The following is a 15,410-nucleotide window of genomic DNA, read 5'->3' as shown; positions in this document are numbered from 1 at the left end:
CTCAAACCTCTCCCACCACTGGGTCTGGAGGTGGGATAGGTATTTCCATTGTTCCTAATTCTTCCTCCATCTTCCCCAATTCACTACCTTTAAATATTATGTCATCAAACTATAACACCCCACTACCCTTCTCACTACAATCATCTACTGACCCCTGGTTCACTTCCCTTCATGCCTTGAAGATTTTAGCTCCTTGTTCACTGTCGCTCCAACATAACTCCATTCAAAACTCTTAGTGATGGGCTTCCCTGGTGGTGCAGTGGTTGAGAATCTGCCTGCCAATGCAGGAGACACGGGTTCGAGCCCTGGTCTGGGAAGATCCCACATGCCGCGGAGCAACTGGGCCCGTGAGCCACAACTACTGAGCCTGCATGTCTGGAGCCTGTGCTCCGCAATTAGAGAGGCCGCGATAGTGAGAGGCCCGCGCACTGCGATGAAGAGTAGCCCCTGCTTGCCACAACTAGAGAAGGCCCTCGCACAGAAATGAAGACCCAACACAGCCAAAAATAAATAAATAAATACTTACTAAAAAAAAAAAAAAAACTCTTAGTGACTTCAGTATCTTGGCCCTTTAGTTCCTTTTGCTCCTCTCCTCCAAGGACCTTGTCCTTCACCTACCTTGGTCACTAACCCATGGTCAAACCCTAGACCTTGTCACTTCCAGTAACTGTAATCCTGCCACACCCTCAATTTTAAGCATTCTACTTCCTCTATCTTTCCAGCTCATTCCCTCTTCTACTATGATTCTCCAAATCCTTCAACCTCACATTATCCACCTTTTCACTGTCCCTCACCCCATCCTCACTCACCTCCCTACTTGGCTTAAATTCTGTGGTCCATAACTCCTTTGCATACACCCCTCAGCTTCCATGTCTCTCTCTCATTTTGTTTTACTCATTTGACAAAAGGGCAAAATCCTAGTTGAAAAGAATTCTCCACCAACCCCACACCCATACCCAAGAAACTGAATGTAGCTATAGAAACATACAGCCATGTCATGTGGTCTTACTAACTTGCATGAGACTTCACAACTGCCCTGCAGTCAAACTCTATTTCCCTAGTTCATTTGCCTTCCTTCTCTACTAGAAGAGTATGTACATTCTCTCTCCTCCTCACTGTCCTCATCCCCTACTACTCTCTCCCTTAGGCACATCCCTCCAGCCATACTGGCCTCCTTGCAGTTTTTCCCATCAGGCACACACCTACCTCATGATTTTTGTACTTGCTCTTCCCAATGCTTTTAATGCTCTTTCCCCACTGCCTAGAATAGTGCCTAGCACATAGTAGGCACTTAAAAAAAAATTGAGTAAATGAATCTGGAAATACATTGTACATTCAGTTTTCCATTTTGTTTTTTTCACATCATTAATTCATGACTATTTCTCCACATCATCAGATATACTTCAAGACCATCATTTTTAACAGGTAATAATATTCCATTTAATGGATACACCACAAATCACTTACAATGATATATTTACAGTGAAAAACCAGTAGATTTACAAGTAGGATATTTTGGATGTTTCCTTCTTTGATCTTTTTGAACCTTGGTAGTTTCACATCTAAAAATGAGGATGATATCTACCTCACAGGATTGTTGTAAAGACTGAATGTGGAATATAAATAGATAGAGAGATGTCAGTTTTGTTACTACTGCTTACAACATAGAGGCATCATGGTGTCAACTGAATGAAAGGTCATAGATCTTGGAAGCAACAGATTAAAATATAACTCACAATATTGTCCCTTAATAGCTTGATCGAGACATTTAGCCTATATGAACCTCAATGAAGCCATCTATTTTTAAAAGTGATTGTAATAATTAACCGGTATGTAAAAGATTTTAGCATAATATCTGGCCCAGATTAGATAATCAATAAATTTCATTGTTCACTGCTCATAAACAATAACTAGGACTTTTCTTAAATTGTGAACTAGAAGAAAAAAGATTTTTATATATTCCCCAATAAAATATATATTATCAATGCAGAATTTTCCTGTTTTGATGGACAATTATCTAATACCTACAAAGCACAAGTAAGATTTTTTGTATAAATCTATATATTGTTTCTTTTATTAAAAAAAAAAAGCAAAACAATTTTTTTTTTTTTTGCAGTACGCGGGCCTCTCACTGCTGTGGCCTCTCCCGTTGCGGAGCACAGGCTGCCCTGACTCTCAACTACTGCGCCACCAGGGAAGCCCCAAAACAATTATTTTTAATTACTGAATGACAATATGAATAAATTAATTCCCTTTTTTATTATGTGCTTCAATGTGTACATATATGTGTATATGTACATATATATGATGATGGTAAGCTGAGCAAGAAAATACTAAGTAGACCAGCCTCACTTTAGGGTTATTTTTTGAAGCAATCTGTGAGCTGCAGCCATATATTGGGTTGGCCAAAATGTTCGTTCGGGTTTTTCCGTAACATCAAATAAATGCCAAGACATTACAAATTTATTAGTGCTTTTTCATATTTTTCAGATACAACTTAAGTATGTGCTATTGGAATGGTCAAAAAATGTAATGTGAAGTCCTCCAGGATGTAATCATCTCTGCCTCCCCAGGACCTAGCCTGGTGCTTGAAATATAAAAGGAATTAGATAAACATTGAGTAGGTGGATGGGTAGGTGAGTAAGTGACTGATTAAGTATGGCAGTCTTTAGTGCCTTCTCTCCTTCTAGGCACTCCAGAGTCAATACTTTTTGTCTCCCCACCCTGTGGTTAGAGAAAGCAATGTAACCTGTTCTGGCCAATGACTTATGAAAGGAAGTGACCTATCATTTCCAGGCTGGAGCATTGACATGCTAGCCGAAGCCTTCTATGTTCTTTCTCCATGGCTACATTGATCGTGAAAGCATAAATTGAGAGGAAGCCTCTATCAGACCCTCAGTCTCTAAGTGAATGTAATGAGCAGAACCCTCTGCTCACCTGAATGGAAATACACTGTGAGCCACAAATTTCTGTTGGGTTAAATCACTGAAATTTTGGAGTTTTGTTACTGCAGCACAACCTAGCCTATCCTGCTTAGTACAACAAGCAGGGTAATGACATTCATTTTAGAACTCATGAGTTTATTTTTAGAAAAACAAAATGGTACAGATAAGTGGTTTACCTTGAACATGTAACTTAACCTCTCTGTATGATAGTTCTCTCACCTATAAAGCTGGACAATAATAGCATCTACCTTGTAGGATGGCTATAGGGATTAAATAAGTGAATGTCTATTAAGTATTTAGCACAGTATCTAGGGCATATAAATATTTCAATAAATGGTAGCAAATTATTATTATTATTAATGCATTAGACACTTATGCACTGCATATTTCAATTTACTCTCCCCCCCTTACTCCATATTCATTTTAATTTATAGTCAACTTTTTCTATTCAAAAAATCTTTATTAAGAAATACTATGTAGAGGGTACCATGCAAGGCACTGGGAAGGAAAACAAATAACACATATCATCAGTTATTCTTCTTACCTCTGATTCTTCTTTCTTCTCCAATCCACCTTCAACCAAGCAAACTTTAAAATCATAAACATAAATACAATGTTCTATGTTATAAATATGGTGTCAGTGGGAGAGCTAATTTTTAATTTAAAAAACATTTCACATGATTTGAGTCTGTATCTTATTCAAAGTTGACATGGAAAAATTGTTTAGGTCTGATTTACCAAAGGCAATTAATGGGTAGGGCAAAAAATAGAACTTGTGCTCACATCTCCACAGCTCCTGATATAATGCCCTATAGACAGGAGGCAGTTGTGAACAGAATTACAGATGCATCAGAGATCAGCAGATCTAATCTTCTTATCTTACATATTAGTACACTGAGATCTAGAGCGAAGCAATTTGCCCAAGGTATCAATATTAACACAAGTTAGTGGCAGGGCTGACACTAGCACTCAAATTTTGAAAATGTGTTTTATGTGGCTAAAGCACAAAGTCCCTGTATGCTGATGGATACAAACATGACAGTACAAAATCTAAAATTTTTGCTGAAATTACATTTTAGCATTAACTGATAAAATATTCAAAACTCTTCTATCAGAAAGACAAGTTAGATTTAGTATTATTATCAAGAAGAGAAGGTATTTGCAAAAACCTAAAAGGATACATTTATTATCATATATTTTCCCCTCCACAATTTACCAAAACTCAAAATAGCATAGAAAAAAAATAGAAATAGCTTCAGATGACTTTCTTTATATATCAGTCTTATGTGAAAGAAAATGATTTCAAGTGAGGAAAAAAATTAATTTCTATGCCTTATTTACAAGTGTACTATATTATATCCCACTGGTAAAAAGACACAAATGTACTACTTATGTAACAGAAAAGAATTCACAAAGATTTTCATATTTTCAAGAATAATTATTTTAGGTATGACAAGGAATGACTTAAACATTTTATTCTGAGTGGAGAGGAGGTAAGTTAAAAGCCATATTAAGAAACTGCAAGATAAAATAAAAATAACATTTACCATTTATTGAGTGTTTACCAAGTGATCTAAACTGTGCCTGATAAGCACTTTACACATATCAGCTCATTTCACAAGAAGTCTGTGAGATGAGTAGTATAATTATCCCTATTTGGCTGATTATAAGAATGGAGGCTCAGAGTAACTTGTCTGAAGTTACTCAGGTAGTGTTAGAAACAGAATTCATTCTCAAACCTGTATGGTATTCAAGCTCTATCAGGTTCTTAACCCTCCATAATTTTGATCACAGTCAATTCATCATATCTAAGGGGTGGACTACAATGACCCCTTCTGACAATGATTCTGTGAGCAAAAACAGAAATCAGTTCAGAATTCACATAATATTTGTGACGGTATGTTCCAGGCCTCAGGGGAAGGCCATCAACAGATGAACCAGTAAGAAAAAGAGAAGAAGGGAGAAATGAAAAGAGGAAGAGGAGGAGAAAAAGCAATAGGCCCTTCCAAGAGGCCTGACACAGCTCCGTTTTACTAGACATCAGGGCCACCATGACAAGAAAGGGAAACCCAGAAAAGGAATTGAAAGTAGAACTGTAAGGGACATACATAAATCAAAATAGCTTAGTCCACTGTGATGGTCTCACAGTAGATAAGGAAGGAGCTGTGGGAAGGCCCTGCAGGAGTCAGCAGCCATGAGTTCAATGCTGAGCCAAGATGCAGAGCTCTCACATAAACACTGTTCAGTAGTTAAATAAGAATAGTTGAGTGTAGATGACTGACCACCAGGTTTCTAAAAGAGACATTACCACAACTGTCAGCATCTGGATCAACCTGAAAGGTATAGCACTACGGAAAGTGTGGTTTTAAGAGAGAGCAGGGGAGGAACCAGCATTTACTCTATTAAGTTCCTTAATTTCCTAATGTTCCAGGCCCTATGCCTGAATTACCATATTTAACCCTCACAACAACCTTGGTAGATGTAATGGTGAATTTTACATGTCAACTCAGCTGAGCCATGGTGCCCAGAATAGTCAAACATTCTAGATGTTTCTGTGAAGATGTTTTTTGGATGGGATTAACATTTAAATCAGTGGACTTCGAGTATAGCAGCTTCACCCTTCATAACGTGGGTGGGTCTCATCCAGTCAGGTGAAGGCCCAAATAGTAAAAAAGACTGGGGCTTCCCTGGTGGCACAGTGGTTGAGAGTCTGCCTGCCGATGCAGGGGACACGGGTTTGTGCCCCGGTCCGGGAAGATCCCACATGCCACAGAGCGGCTGGGCCCGTGAGCCATGGCCGCTGAGCCTGCGTGTCCAGAGCCTGCGCGTCCGGAGCCTGTGCTCTGCAACGGGAGAGGCCACAAAAGTGAGAGGCCCGCGTATGGCCAAAAAAAAAAGACTGACCTCTCCTGAGCAAGGACTTATGCAAGTTGACTGCCTTTGGATTCAAACTGCAACTCTTCCCTGGGTCTCCAGCCCATTGGCCAACCCTGCAGATTTTGGACTTACAAGGCTCCACAATCATATGAACCAAGTTCTTAAAATTAATCAATCTCTCCCTGCGGAGAAAGATATACATAAACACACACACACACACACACACACACACACACACACACACACACACACGGACACATCCTATTGATTCTGTTTCTCTAGAGAACCCTGACTAATTCAGTAAACACTGATTTCTATTTTCACCAGTGAGGAAAATGACAGCCTGAAAGGACCCATTCTCCTTCCTCACTACATCACATAGTAAAATGCCCTCAGGATTCACATTCCAGTCAGAGGGGCTCGGGTGGGAGTAGGAGGGTAATGAAGAGCAGGGAAACCTCATAACCACAAGCCATGCATCCCAAGGAGCCTTTTACAACACTGGCATCACACATGTACCCAGAGCCTTGATGTGCCCGAGTGATGTGCTATCCTTTGTCTGGTCTCCTGATTCAGTTATTTTGGATAAAAGAAATCAAATATTCCTACTAAATCAACAACATTTGAAGACGCTGAAAGAAGAGGAAATATAATTGGTAAAGAACAGAATTAAAAGATAAAAAGAAAAATAAATAAAAAATGATTTGTGTCAATTAAATAATGGTAGACTTTGCTTTGTTTGGGTTTTCATTGGATAGTCATCCATTCACTCCCTCAACAAATATTTATTTTGTACTTTATATTTGTATGGGCTCTTCTGGGTACTGGACAGTGCTATCTAGCTGAGGAGACACATACAAAATAGTACATGTGAAAAAAGACCAACTGAAGTCAAGAAAGTTGACATTTCAGCTGGGATAGAGGTATGAGTTTAACTAGCGGAGAAGAGGGATGGTATTCCAGACACAATTTCTGACACAGTCAACTTCAATTCTATGTTCTATGTTGCTAAAATATACATGTACAGGGAAGGCGCGGGGAGGCGGGGGCCTATGGCAGGATATGAAGCTGAAAGACCAGCTGGGGTTATGAAATGAGGAACAATACCAAGGACTTGGCCCTTCATTCTGCAAGTAATCAGAGTTATGAAGGAGGGCTCAGCTTTTTTACCAAGACCATTCATGGAGCTTATGTGCATATAAGGACAGCTGGGAATCGCTTGGTCAGCTGGACAGATATAACCACAGATAAATAAAATTATTATACTGTTTGATGAAAATTAAACCTTGAATAAAAACTAAACCTTAGGGGCTTCCCTGGTGGCGCAGGGGTTGAGAGTCCGCCTGCCAATGCAGGGGACACGGGTTCATGCCCCGGGCCGGGAAGTTCCCACATGCCGCGGAGCGGCTGGGCCCGTGAGCCATGGCCGTTGAGCCTGCGCGTCCGGAGCCTGTGCTCCGCAACGGGAGAGGCCACAACAGTGAGAGGCCTGCATACCACAAAAAAAAAAAATAAATAAAAATAAAAAAACTAAACCTTAGTTACAATAATAATTGTTTATTATTAAAAGGCATAAAAGTATTTCATGTGCTCTAACTAAAAAAATTAAAGTTGAGTTTACACATACTTTTCAGTCCCAACTAAAAATCTATGGTCCAGAAAAGTTGGCAATTACTATAAAACCATTATTATGCAACAAATACATATGTGAAAGTTTTTCTTAAAAAAATGAAATAAAACTCAATTGGAGTTGATGTAAAGAAAATTATCATGGTAATAAAACATTTGTAGAATCTGTGTCCTAAAATATGAACTAAATATAAGCCAGAGGGCAAAACATGGCTAAGGCCAGATCTTATAAATCACCAAAAATGGAAAAAGAACTGGCCTCAACTTATATATCTAAAGAGTGAAGTGGTCAAGAAAGGAATCCACAATGAAGGAATATAAATTAGGACCTAAGAGATCATTCAGTCTCTTCTACCCTTTCATTCCCTACCCCACTTTTCTGCTGATAGTTCTCTCTCATCATTCCTGAAAGGATTGTAGAGATCTTCATTCCAATAGTTCCCCTTCAGTTTCACTTTAATTATGGAACTCTGCAATATCCCAGTATATAAAACAGATAAAAACATAAAGTTCAGGCTGAAAGAGGTCAGGGAGAGAGGGAGTTCTGGGGTACCCTAACTTGGATTCCACTTGGGCCTTCCCCATCTGTTTGAGACAGCTCCATAAAGAGCCCTTAATTTTCCTCAGTAAAATGTGAAACACACTGGTCCTTGTCCAGATCTCTCAATTTACAAATGAGGAAACTGTAGCCTAGAGAGTTGCCTAAGAAAAAGACCCCTGTTTCCTAGTACTCCTGCTAAAACTAGAATGCTTTCTCTTCCTCATAATCTCTAAATTTCTGGGTTAAAAACAATTTCTTACAAATTATTCTATAAGTTCACACCATCCCTCTATCTCAAACTCCTATTCAGAATTCATAGGTCAGTAACCATGAGTTTAATAAGTGCCTACTTGAGGCCAGATACTCTGCTAGGGACATGTGATCTGCTCTCATTTAACCATCACCAAATCCTCTGGAGATCTAGAAATTGGGCACAGAGAAGTACTTGAAACTTCCCAAGGTCACAGAGGTAGTAGATTGGAATCCTGGTCTATTTGACTCCTAAAGCCAAACCTCAGACTCTTGCAGTTCTAATCCCAACCTTTCCCAAATCTTTGCCTATCTTTTCACAGGCTCCCAGAAATACAGAACTGTAAGGGATCCTGTCATTTCACACAGGATGTACTTCTTCATCCAGGCTTCTCAGGGAATACCTACCTCATGCTTCAGCCAAGCACAAAGGCATTATGCCTACCTTAAACCCCTAAACTCAGGCTTCAGAACTATAGAGATGCTCACCCCCACCCCCCTCCCCAAATCTTGAGAAAATCCTACAACTTCTTTTACAAGCGTGAGCTACATATATGTTCAGTTTCACGGAAAATAGGGAAGGTTAAAAACTCTTAATAAAAGGGCTACACGGGGCTTCCCTGGTGGCGCAGTGGTTGAGAATCCGCCTGCCAACGCAGGGGACACGGGTTCGAGCCCTGGTCCGGGAAGATCCCACATGCCGCAAAGCAACTAAGCCCGTGTGCCACAACTACTGAGCCTGCGCTCTAGAGCCCGCGAGCCACAACTACTGAGCCCGCGAGCCACAACTACTGAGCCCACGTGCCACAACTACTGAAGCCCGCGCACCTAGAGCCCATGCTCCACAAGAGAAGCCACCGAAATGAGACGCCCGCGCACCACAACAAAGAGTAGCCCCTGCTCGTCATCACTAGAGAGAGCCCGCATGCAGCAACGAAGACTCAATGCAGCCAAAAATAAAATAATTAATAATTTTTAAAAAATAAAAAAATTTAAAAAGGTCTACAAAATCAACTCTGAGCTGAACATGAGACAACAGGCTGGTAATTTAGGTTGAATAAATATTAGATATTATCTAATAAGATATTGGAAGTTTGAATTTAGGGGCTGCTTTGGGACAAAGGATGACTGTCACCTTGAAGTAGGTGCCAGAGTTGGGATTAAATAATTTGAATTTGGCGGGAGGCCAATGGAGTTTTCATTAGGGCAGGCTCTTGGAGCAGAAGGCGTTGAAGTCACTGCTGTGGCCAATCACAGAAGAGAGTGTAGAGCCAGGACTGATAATAAATCATTGGTAATGGGAGGACAGAATTTAAACAGACTGGGGACCTGGGGGCACCATCTGTAAAGTGTAAGCCAAAGTTCGGACAAGTCCTAGGCATTAGGGGTCCGAAATTTCGGGTGAGCTCTGGTGCCTGGGAACCACGAAGCCAGTCCTCGCCACCCGCTCCGCCACCCCAAACCCCTTCCCCCTTACCTTCTGTTGGATGTAGTGAATCGAGTACTTCATGGCAACAGCGGGACGGGATCTGAAGCTGGTTGACAAGTGCAGGCTGCTGAGGGCCCTCAGGGCCGGCGGTACGGGTGTAGCGGCCCCAGGAGTCAGGAAAGCCAGGAGCAGGAGCAGGAGCAGGAGGGAGCGACGCCCCATGGCTCAGGCTGGCTGCTGCAGGGAGGGTAAAAAGGGGACTGGCAGATGCGCGCAGCCCGAGCCGGGCCCGCCCGCAGCTCCGCCCACGGCAGACAAGCTCCTCCTCCCCGGGGGAAACCCAAAGCCACACCACGCCCCTCAGCAACTCCGCGCAAACCCGGGTCGCCCAAGCCATACCGACCCCGTCCCCGTCCCAGAAGGTGCCGCCAGATTTTACTTCTCTCTTGTACCATCCCCTTTAGAGTCCACCTTTATTCCGGTCGCACTCTAATTCCATTGCCACAGCCTTGTCCTCCACAAAGTCCATATAATAGTAATAATATCGATAATAGTATAGCCAACTAAAAATTGGTACTTGCCATCAGCCTCTACAAGGATTAAGTCACTAGCCACTGCAGCCTTGACCTTCAACACACCCTAAAGGGAGTTCAGAGTGATCAGGAATGAGGCACTCTGTGCTCTGGGAAAAACTGGCAGGACAGGCCTTTCAGATATAGTTTCAGGAGGTTTTATGAGCCCAAATTCTTGCATCTTCTCATATCTAGAAAAGCACTAAGATCATCAATGGTGACATCTGCTCCTTGTGACTAGCAGGAGCCTCTGCCAAAATGTGTGCTTGACTGTGCATACCCCCTTTCACTAAAATCATATGTAACACTGACCTTCCCCCCTACCTCTTTGGAGCAGCTCCGCAGAGCTATCTGAGATGCTGTCTCTCGGGGTCTAGTCCTCATTTTGTCCCCAATAAAAGTTAACTCACAACTCTCACTGTGTGCTTTTTCTTTTTTTCCCAGTGGGCAGTACCATGACAATTTATTGATGGTTCACTACAGCACTAGGCTTAGTGGCACACCATCTCATCTAACTCAACCATCCCACCTATTTTGTGGGTCCTGTATGATTGCTATTCCCATTTATAGCTGAGCAAACTGAGGCTCGAGAGGTGCTGGGACTTGCACTAGGTCACTCAGGAGGCGGTGGACAACTGGCTTCGCAGACCGCTGGGTGTGGCTCCTTTGCACCCCACCTCCATGATGTCAGCCTAACCACCTCCTATGGTACTCTGTAGGTGGGTCACCCCAAACCTCCGTGTAGCCCACACAGGCCATCCCTCACCGACAACGGAGGTCGCCCGGGAATCCCACTAGATCCCGGGCCCTTCTTCCACGTTACGCCTCCTTTCTTCTTCCCGCAACCCGCAACCGCTTCAAGCCCCGCCTTCCCCTCCCCCCGCCCCCCGGCAGTGCCATCCCCAGCCGGCAGAGGCCCCTTTTGTCTTCGCGGCTCCCCCAGCACCCACGTCCGCTTCTCCTTCCAGTCAGCCCGCTGAACCCCGGTCCAAGGGGTGCTCCCGCCCACCCCCACCCCTTCCTGGGGTCCCTACGCCCAGCTGGCTCAACACTACCCGAAAACCAACTTTACAGACTGTACTACTGCTCCCCCAGTCGGTAAAGAACCTTCGTCAAACCCTGTCTGACAAAAACGGTCATCCGCAAAGGCTCACAGGCTGTTGTGTTAAATCTCCACCATCGGCGGCTCCTTCTTCTGATTGGCTGTGAGGAAGGACGGCCAAAGCGTCACTTCCGGCGGAAGGAAGCGCGGGAGATTCGATTGGAGGGCGCTCGTTTACCCCTGAGTCTTGCGGGTCTGCGTCACTGTGCTTCGCCCGGGCAAGGATCCCCGTCCTGTGCCTCAGGTGAGGAGCTGGGAGAGGAGGTTCTCGGGGAGCAAGGGCCGGAGACTCCTAACGAGACCCTTAACGTCGTTCTGAGTGGGACTCAGTGCATTCTATGTTTTTTTTCAGGAGTCAGTCTCTTCTAGAAAAGGGCGGTTATGAGCGTAAAAGAGTAAGAAGGTCAATTATTTTAATTTGAGACAGTGCTGTCGCAGTCTCAGCTAGCTTTTGTATGTGCCATCAGGTGGACACGGGTGAGCGTCTGGAACCGGACATACAGGGAGGAAAAGGTGCTACTTGCGACTTTTGAGGTGCTCGGAGATAAGTAGGCAGCTGGCTTTTCCAAACTGCTTTGACGACCCAGAGGGAAAGTGCTTAACTGAGCAGTGTGCTCAAACCACAAACTTGAAAGTTTACTTTTGTTTTTTAAATTTTATTCAAGTATAGTTGATTTACAATGTTGTGTTGATTTCTTCTGTACAGCACAGTGACTCTGTTATACGCATATATTCTTTTTCATGTTCTTTTCCATTATGGATTATCACAAGATATTGAATATCGTTCCCTGTGCTGTACAGTAGGACCTTGTTGTTTATCCATTCTATATATAATAGTTTGCCTCTGCTAATCCCAAACTCGCAATCCTTTTCTCCCCTATTCCCCCTCCCCCTTGGGAAACTTGAAAGTTTTCTAGGTGCCTTTCTTATCTCTCACACCCAGCCAGTCATATTAGCCTCTTGAATATCTCAGATCTATACACTTCTCGCCACTTTTACTGTCATTACTTTGGTTCAGCACGACTACTACATAACTATGCCAGTAGCCTCCCAGCTGGTTCTCCTTCTTTCAATCTTGTTACATTTCAATCCAGACACCACCTTGGAGGCTGATAAAGCACAAATCTGATCTGGGCATGCCCCATTAAAAACCTTTCCTTCAGCCCCTCCTATTTGCCCTCAGGTTTAAGTCTAAACTTAACATGGTTCACAGGGCCCTTGTTGTCTTTCTGAGTTCCTCAAATGCACCATTATCCCTCACCTCCAGACCTCTTCTAAATCCCATCACCAACACAGCTAATTCTTACTCATTCCTTAGGTCTCAGTTTATGAAGGCTTCTAAGTTAAGAAGCCTTTCCTAACCCTGCAAGATTGGGTCACAAAGCACCCAGTAGTTAGTTGCTCATTCTACAGATAGTTTTTAAATGCCTCCCTTCTCTGTTCCAAGAACTGCTAGGTACTAGGATTACAATGGTGACCAAGATGTGAGATTCCTGTTCTTTCTTTTTATTTTATTTTATTTTATTTTTATTTATTTATTTTTGGTTGCATTGGGTCTTCGTTGCTGCGCGCAGGCTTTCTCCAGTTGTGGGGAGTGGGGGCTACTCTTCGTTGCAGTGCACGGCCTTATTGCGGTGGCTTCTCTTGTTGTGGAGCACAGGCTCTAGGTGCGCGGGCTCAGTAGTTGTGGCGCACGGGCTTAGTTGCTCCGCAGCATGTGGAATCTTCCCGGACCAGGGATCGAACCCATGTCGCCTGCATTGGCAGGCGGATTCTTAACCACTGTGCCACCAGGGAAGTCCGAGATTCCTGTTCTAATGGAACTGAAACCTTTTATGGGTGGACTTAAGAAGAGTAAAGTGGAATTTGTTTGATTTAGGTTGGTCTGAGAAGGCCTCTCTGAGGAGTTGACAGTTAAATTGAGGCCTAAAAGACAGCCATGCAACAGAAGAAAGGAAGAACATCCCAGAGTGAATAGGTTATGCCAAGACCTTAAAGCAGGAAAGAGCTTGGCATCTTAGTGTTCAAGAACCTAAAAAAAGACCAGTGTGGCTGGATCATGTTCAGAAAGAACAGTTTTATGAGATGAGTCTGGAGAAATAGTCAGGGACCAGTTCACACAGTTAGGATTCTAATACAGCAGCATAAGCAGGAGATGATGGTGGTTTGGATTAAGCTGGTGGTAGAATATATTAGGGGAAGAGTGAATGACGGTTCTTATTTATTTATTTATTTATTTATTTATTTATTTATTTATTTATTTTGCTGCGTTGGGTCTTCGTTGCTTCGCGTGGGCTTTCTCTAGTTGCGGCGAGCAGGGGCTACTCTTTGTTGCGGTGCGTGGGCTTCTCATTGCAGTGGCTTCTCTTGTTGAGGAGCATGGACCCAAGAACATGCGGGCCTCAGTAGTTGTGGCACGTGGGCTCAGCAGTTGCGGCACACGGGCTCTAGAGTGCAGGCTCAGTAGTTGTGGCGCACGGGCTTAGTTGCTCCGCGGCATGTGGGATCTTCCCGGGCCAGGGCTCGAACCCGTGTCCCCTGCATTGGCAGGCGGATTCCTAACCACTGTGCCACCAGGGAAGTCCCAGAATGATGGTTTTTAGATGCGGAAATAGACTCAAGGGTATCAAAAAAGACTGATGAATGTGATGTGGGACTTGAGGGAAAGAAAGGAATGAAAGATGACTTGACTTCTGGGTATCTGGCTTGAATTACTAGTTGGAGAGTACTGCCATTTACTGAGATGGAGAAAATTACTATTAAAGAGGTTTGAAAGGAAACTAAGAATTCAGATTTTTTTTTTTTTTTTAGCCTATTAAGCCCTGAGATGACTATGAGATATCCAAATACATTTGGCTGTCAGATAAGCAGTTGATATATGGAAGTCTGGAACTTACACATAATTGTGTACCTTTGTGTCACTTCGTTGGTAGTTCTACATTGTCTGTCTTAGCCAATAGATTATAAATTCTTTGAACACTGAGCCTGTTTTTTCTATCTGTAACCCTGTTCCCTTCCCCATCCCTAGAATAGTACTTTACCTATCATAAATGCAGTGGACAAACTGTGCATTATACTCACTAAGATTTTCCTGGCTAATGTTTTTAAAATATTTTTCACCAGTATTTCTCCAAATAAAAGAGGTTTTGTCTGGTTTTTGCTTATTTAATTTTCTTATCTCCTGCCTGCCTCTCCCCTTTCCAGATTTTTCATGTTAACGTCAGAAAATCATTTCTCAGGGACTTGTTATGACTGCCTTTAGAAAATTAGACAAAGTATGTACCCTTCGAGGAGACCATTAGTTAGTTTTAATAAAGCAACTGAGAATACTCACCCTTTCCATAGATGAGGACTCTGTCCTGTAAAATGTGAAACGGGAAATCTGAGAGCAACAAAGTGACAAAGATTTTCTTGCAAAGCAAGAACAGTTTGGGAAGGAATGAAGAAAGGGAGAAGAGTTAGTCATATCTCCTTTTCTGTATGCCATTAGAAGGGGGAGTAGTTTTTTAAAGGAGTGATTTCATCCTTTGGTCACAGTCTTGAAACAAATACAAATAGTTTGTGTGAAGCTTGAGCAAACAATGTAATGGACTAGAAAGACTGGTGAGCTACTCATCAGAAGGCATGAATTCCAGACCTGATGCTACCTGCTTCTTGACCTTTAAGTAGTTATTTAATTTCTCTGAGTGGATCAGATAATCGTATAAGAGAGAGAACTGTAAAGCATTCAGAAGAATTTATGAGCCCAACCAGGTTATAAACTTCATTAAAATAGAATCCACATCTTACACTTCTCTTCACCACCCTCCCCATAGGCTAATTCACATTAAATACTTAATTAAATTTTTTCTCCATGATCTAACACTTAAGAAGAATTATTCTAGATTCTCTGGTCTAGCCCAATTATTTTGGATTTTCTAATCTAGTCCAAAGGAGGAAAAAACTGTATCAGTGTGTGTGCATATATGAGCGTGATTTTTTATAGGCTATTAAGGTACCTTCTAAAAACTTGGTAATGAGGGAATTAAGCTGAAAAGCCTTAATAGTAGTTTTCACGTGTAGGCAA

At 42.6% G+C, this 15,410-nt stretch overlaps 1 protein-coding gene across 2 annotated transcripts in view; it reads right to left on the bottom strand.

The window, feature by feature from the left end:
* The window catches only part of PRCP (prolylcarboxypeptidase), a 72,412-nt gene extending 60,985 nt beyond the window's left edge, over positions 1-11,427 (bottom strand). Inside the window, exons 1-2 of one of the 2 annotated variants that reach the window (XM_029209149.1) lie at positions 11,397-11,427; positions 9,719-9,907 (exon numbers count right to left, since the gene is read on the bottom strand). In XM_029209149.1, the coding sequence (XP_029064982.1) occupies positions 9,719-9,892 (174 nt within the window). In that variant the 5' untranslated portion in view covers positions 9,893-9,907; positions 11,397-11,427. Of the gene's footprint in view, positions 1-9,718; positions 9,908-11,349 lie in introns of both variants that reach the window. The other variant, XM_029209148.1, reaches the window with a different exon arrangement.
* Positions 11,428-15,410: the final 3,983 nt, after the last annotated feature.

This window comes from Monodon monoceros, unplaced genomic scaffold, assembly GCF_005190385.1.
Source record: "Monodon monoceros isolate NGI ecotype Baffin Bay Population unplaced genomic scaffold, NGI_Narwhal_1 Super_Scaffold_7, whole genome shotgun sequence".
Classification (NCBI taxonomy): domain Eukaryota; kingdom Metazoa; phylum Chordata; class Mammalia; order Artiodactyla; family Monodontidae; genus Monodon; species Monodon monoceros.
The sequence above is the reverse complement of the archived record's forward strand: the minus strand, read 5'-3'. Positions and strand labels throughout refer to the sequence as shown.